This window comes from Vulpes lagopus, chromosome 11, assembly GCF_018345385.1.
Source record: "Vulpes lagopus strain Blue_001 chromosome 11, ASM1834538v1, whole genome shotgun sequence".
Lineage (NCBI taxonomy): Eukaryota > Metazoa > Chordata > Mammalia > Carnivora > Canidae > Vulpes > Vulpes lagopus.
Window position 1 is genome coordinate 64484660 of NC_054834.1, and position 6318 is coordinate 64490977.

The following is a 6318-nucleotide window of genomic DNA, read 5'->3' on the forward strand; positions in this document are numbered from 1 at the left end:
GCTCAGGACGTGATCCCAGGATTCCAGGATCAAGTCCCACATCGGGCTCCCTGAAGTGAGCTTCCTTCTCCCTTTGCCTGTGGTTCTCCCTCTCTCAGTGTCTCTTATGAATAAATAAGCAAAATCTTTAAAAATAAATCCATATGCAACCAAAATGCTTTAGTTTTTTCATTTACTTTGTGATGAAATCAATCTTGTTTCTCTTTGCTAACTCTTTCATCTCTCTGTCTCTTCTCTATATATGAATGTTCTATCACAAATTTAGATTAATTCATTTAGTTTTAGATCATAACATTTTTTATTAGATTACAACTTCTGAACTAACAAAGAATATCTATTATTTTGTAGTCTGGCCTCTGAGTCAAGTATTTTAATAAAATTATCATCAAAATATTTTCTTTTATAATTCACTAATTAATATACCATTGGTTTATGTCCATTGACTCAATCGTTTTTTCATGAAGGTTACACTACCTCTACCATCTTAATACTCCAAAGACTAAGTTTCCAATTAATTTTGGAATGCAAGACTTAGTATTTCTTCTGAAATTACTTTAAACCTGTAGTCCTATTGCCCCCTTCATTCTGCTTGCACGACTGATGATATACAAAACCTGTGAGATAGTCCCTGCCTTTTTCATTTACATCTTCCTCTTTTGTTTCTCAGAGTTGTTTAACCAATAAACTTCTTCAAATTAATTACATGCTTCCTTTGAAAATACTGATGGACACCAAACTTTCCTCATGGCTTTTTTCATCTCTGAATTTCTCAGAGTATAGATTAAGGGATTGAACATAGGAGCAATGATGGTGTAAAACAGAGCAAATATTTTGTCCTCAGGAAAAGTAGTAGGTGGTCTAAGGTAGATAAAGATTACAGGCCCAAAAAATAAGATGACCACAGTGATATGAGACCAACAGGTAGAGAGGGCTTTGCGTCTTCCTTCAGCTGAGAGATTTCTTAAAGTGAACAGTATAATGCCATAAGAAAAAGATAAGACAATAAAGGTAACTAATGCGACCATACCCGAAAAGGCAATCACAAGGACACCAGTGATGTAAGTATCAGTACAGGCCACTTTAAGCAAAGGAAAAATATCACAAAAGTAGTGATCAATTTCATTAGGACCACAGAAGGGCAAACCAATTGCAGTAGAAAATAAAGGAAAGGCATGAATGGCCCCACCAGCCCAAGCAGCTAAGACTAGGAGATTGCATCTTGTCCTGTTCATGATAATCACGTAGTGGAGAGGTTTGCAGATGGCAGCATAGCGATCAAAGGCCATGGCGGTGAGAATGAAGATCTCAATGCCTCCAAAGAAGTGCATTGTAAAGACCTGTAACATGCAATTGTCATAGGAGATGGTTTTCCTTTCCACTAGCAAGTCACCAATTAACTTGGGTGTAACTGTAGAGGTGTAGCAGATGTCTATTAAGGATAAGTGTATAAGGAAGTAGTACATTGGTTGGTGAAAAAGAGGGCTGCATCGAATGGAGATAAGGATCAGAAGATTTCCTGCCAACAGAGCAACATAACAGAGTAAGAAAATGACAAAACAAAATATTTGTATGCTGTGGACATATGAAAGTCCTAGAAGTACGAATTCGGAGATGTTTCTCTGGCTTGTCATATATTTGCTTTGGTGTATGCTTCTACAGAGACTTAGGTTTCTGAAAGAAAGAACACATAACCAAAGGTGAAAATTAACTCTATAAACACAATAATGTAAAATTTATTAAAATGAATATTGACATAGAGTTAAGATTAATTTTTCTTGATTTATTGAATTAAGCTGGTTCTCTTTATTTTGTCTTTTATAAATCTAGCATGACATAATTTCATAATGGCAATCATGAGAATAATTACATATTTTATTCACTGTTACTAGTACTATTATTTTGATAATACATTTTATTACTATTAATGACATATTTATATAAAAGAACTGCTAATTATATGAGTTAATCTTAAACAAGAAAAGATTTTGTCCATATTTACCAGTTCTTATACCTTACAAATAAAATAAATGAGCCTCCTTTAAAATTACCTGAGAAAACTCTTAGTATTCTGGGAATGAATCCTGAAGAAATGCACATTTGTTTATAGATCCAGTTTGAACTACTTACCTTTGATTTCTGTAGAGCATACTATATTTTCCTACATAGTCAAATATTGTCAATGGATCATGTTAAACCAATGGAATTTCTGTTATATTAGAAAGTAAAGTGTTTGAAAACAATACAGCAAAAGAAAGAATATCAGTTAATGACTGAAATTTTGAGAAATATTCAGGAAGCCCATTCATTTGTCACATTTATACTTTATGAGTTAAATAAAATTTAAAAAATACATAGTAGGGGTGGTGGAAAGGGAGATGGGACGGGGTGGGGTGACTGGGTGACGGGCACCGAGGTGGGCGCTTTAAAGGATGAGCACTGGGTGTTATTCTATATGTTTACAAATTGAGCACCAATAAAAAATAAAAAATTAAAAATACATAGGATCATGGAAGTTTGTGATAGCAATTGATCAAGGAAAGATAAGATTGCTGAATTGCCCAAATATATTTGAATTATGCATGAGTCATGGCTCTTGCTGAAAATTTCATACTTTAGTTACAATGTCAAAAATCAAATGCCAGTTAAAGGAAATAAAAGTGAAAGCAACTTGAAGACAAATTTTGGGTAAGTTAGCACTTGGTGGTATCTGTTGCAATAATGACTAAATGTAATATTCAGGAAATCACATCTTTGTAACATTTATCTTAAGACATTATTTAATCGGGGCAAAATGAGTGTAGGATAATGAAGAAACATTTCGAAAAGCTATTTTACCCTCTAAGGAGGAAATATCTGATCCTAGTGGGTTTGCAAAAACTAACACATCCTCTACCTTAGTCTGATTCTGAAGTGACAGACATATCTGACCCTCAGATGTTTATTTAAAAAATAAGAAATGTGGGCACCTGTGTGGCCCAATCCATTGAGCAGCTGCCTTTGGCTCAGGTCTTCATCCTGGGGTCCAGGGTTTCGAGTCCCAAGCTGGCTCCCTACTTGGCCAGGAGTCTGCTTCTCCCTCTAACACTTCCTCCTCCTCGTGCTCTCTCACACGCTCTCCCTCTCTCAAACAAAATTTTAAAAATAAAAGAGTAAAAAATTGTAAAAATGTTTAACAATATTGCTATAACAATATTGTTTAACAACGATCATCTGGAGTGACTCGCAAATTTAATATCAATGTTATTGATAGGCTTTAAGAGATTTTACAAGGCAAATAATTGAAATCTATGACATTTTTAGAATGGTCTCTACCTTACCACATCAATTCTATTTTAAATTACTACTCACAATTCTAACCTCATAAAAATAGAAATTTTCAATTAGTTCCTACTTTGCTTTCAGAATCACTAACAAGGCTTCCTATCCTTCATTACATAACAAATAAAATAATTATATCACACCTGATATCAGAGTGTTCAGCAATTAACAGCAACTAAAAGAATACTGAGAAGTTTTAAGAGTATGAGGATCATTGACTCATCTTCTGTTCATTGCAGCTGGTGCTAGTCTATGTCCATGAGTTAGAAACAATGTTAGTTCTTAAGTTATACCTAATTACTATAACAAACTGATTTAAGTAATTTTTTTAAAAAATTTAAATTTAAGTAATTTTTAACTGATAAGTAATTTTCTCTGGGTCTAAAGAGAAGATACATTAAGAGAATCCTAGTAATTTCTCAGATTTGAAAGGGAATACACTGTAAATATTAAAAGACAGAAATTCTGATTCTTCCTCAATCTGGGGCTATCTTTCATATGGGAGAGAACGGATAGGAATGTCATGAAGGAGAGCATGAAAGAACTCTTTTGGTTCCTCATCTGAGCAGAAAGGAATATGCAAGACAATGGGTTAACAGACAACCCGTCTGTCTTTTGAGTATTTATGTTAGTAAAGAGGTAGGAAATATTTAATATTCACACATATCATAGAATTCTCTGATTATAAAAGATTTGAAATAATTTGCCTCAGTTTTACAAAGACAAATATTCCTAAACAAGACTCCTGCTTGTTGGGACACCTGGGTGGCTCAGCAGTTGGGCATTCTGCCTTTGGCTCAGGTCCTTATTTCGGTCTGAGATGGAGTTCCCAATCGAGCTCCCTGAGAGGACTGTGCTTCTCCCTCTGCCTTGTTTATGCCTCTCTCTCTCAGGGTCTCTTATGAATAAATAAATAAATAAATCTTAGAAGAAGAAAAAAAAACACAATCCTGCTTGTCTTCCCAATCACCATTAGAATTTTATCTCCAATAGCTCAAAACCTCATCCTGTATTCTGAGGGAACTTGCTCTGTGATCAGTGCTGCTTTTAGAGGGAAAAGGTAAGAAGGAAGATTCAGTTGATGAGAATTATTGTCAACAAACAATATAGTGATACTGAGGAATCCTCCCTTGAGAAAACTGAAGTCACAGTTGGTAAAGTAAGATCTTCAGGGAACCATGAACAAAAGATTGAAACAATAGCAACACAGAAAGGTGTAAAACATTGAGACATCTCAAATAAACTGGCCAATGTGATCCTTGAGCTAATTGCTTAATCTCTTAAGGCCTCATGGTACTCATTTCACAATTAAGATAGCATTATAAAATTCGAAAGTTTAATGAGGGATACATGAGGTAATATGAAATAGCCAGTGACATGTAAGGTTTAAAGCTGTCATTTTTCTTTTACGGTCTTTCCTCTTTGAATGACTAGTTTACGACCACAGATTATTATGCATGCACACACAACCAATGGAAAAATAAAGGAAATTTAAAAGAACATTCATAACATGGATTTAGCAAGTATGATCACAATAAACTCCAATTTCAGCAATCTTTACTGAAAGTGTGTTAATGTCATAATCAATTGGTTATCTTAGCATTTTTCTTAACGCTAATCACTAGTCTAATTTTTTTTCTCTACCAAAAGATACTCAAAAGATTACATTGGTTTTTGGTATTGTTGAATACAAATTATGTATGTCTTTTGAATTACAGTATTCATAAGGAAGTTCTTATATTTGAATAAAAGTTTCTACCACACATTCAAACTTTCTTAGTGCAACAGAATGTGGGATGCTCTAAGTTTACCGTAGTTGGCTCAGATGAAACTACTCTATTTTAGGATGGCAGATGTTTTGAAGTCATAAGAAATTCTTTGTGATTGTACATATTCAAGCATAGAGTCTGTTTCTTAATAATAATACGGAGGACTGCCTGAAAGCAAGATTCGGGGTCACAATGAAATTCAATGTCAATTTGAACATGTTTCAACTAACTCTACTGTTTTGCTCTCCAAAAAGGGGAATTTTGCTTAAAGCTAATGTCCCATTAAAACTGAAGTAAGCTAAAACATTTGTATAGTAATCAAATTTTCATATGCTTCAGGAGAAGTTGTAGCCTTTAGGATGAAATTATATACAAAATTATTAAGAACACACAATTAGCCTAGCACATGTGGGGTGGTACCCTTCCCCAACCAAGGTGACAAGGGGTAATCCACTAACCATAAGGTCTCAGTGTCTGCCAGGTTAGTTTGGGGCTGCATTCAGTCCTCAGATATTCACTCTGCCAGTTTGTCTCTAGTATCAACACCTGGAATAAATGAAGACAATTACAAAGCCATAATTCAAACGCATTCAGATTAATTCTCTACAAATATTTTGAAAATTTCAGCATGTCTTAAACCTTCTACGGTTTACAAGGGAAGTGGACTTCAAGTATTCACTTAGACTTGGTGATGAGAGAACTGGATCTTCATCCCTCAGGAAAGCAGGCTGGGAATTTTGAGAGTTGATTTAAGTTCTTAAGAATAGCTCAGAAATAAAAAATAAGCAAAATGTGTTTTTATATTCCTTCAAAAGCTAACACAAATACTAAGGTTATAAGACTCATCCACTTATTTTATACCTATGCCTGAAGACAATTCATTCAGAGAGACCAATACAAACTTAAGTGGCAATGCGAGATATAATAGGTCTTCGAAAGCTTTATGTAATTATGTTCCCAAAGGCATTTCTAAACAGATCTTGGCCTAAGTGTTGCAAAGTCACCATCCACAGAAGTGTGCTTGGTGCTCTTGGGTATAAACTTTCCATATTTGCCTATCTGAGAAAAAGAAAAATATTGGCCCTTTTCCCTGGAGGCCCCAAAAGGCTATAATCTGCCCTGTGCACTTCCATTTTTCTGAAAAGTAGGAAGGAAATTGAGCCTGAAATACTATCAAGTTAGCTTTCAGGAAAATCTGAGATGAGTTAGGAAAAAGAAGAACCAAAGACAA

The 6318-nt window shown here is 34.6% G+C and overlaps 1 protein-coding gene across 1 annotated transcript; it reads right to left on the bottom strand.

The window, feature by feature from the left end:
• Positions 1-695: 695 nt before the first annotated feature.
• LOC121471632 (olfactory receptor 4P4-like) lies at positions 696-1631 on the bottom strand. Its single transcript, XM_041722420.1, has one exon. It carries the CDS (start codon positions 1629-1631, stop codon positions 696-698), a length of 936 nt encoding a protein of 311 aa, XP_041578354.1.
• Positions 1632-6318: the final 4687 nt, after the last annotated feature.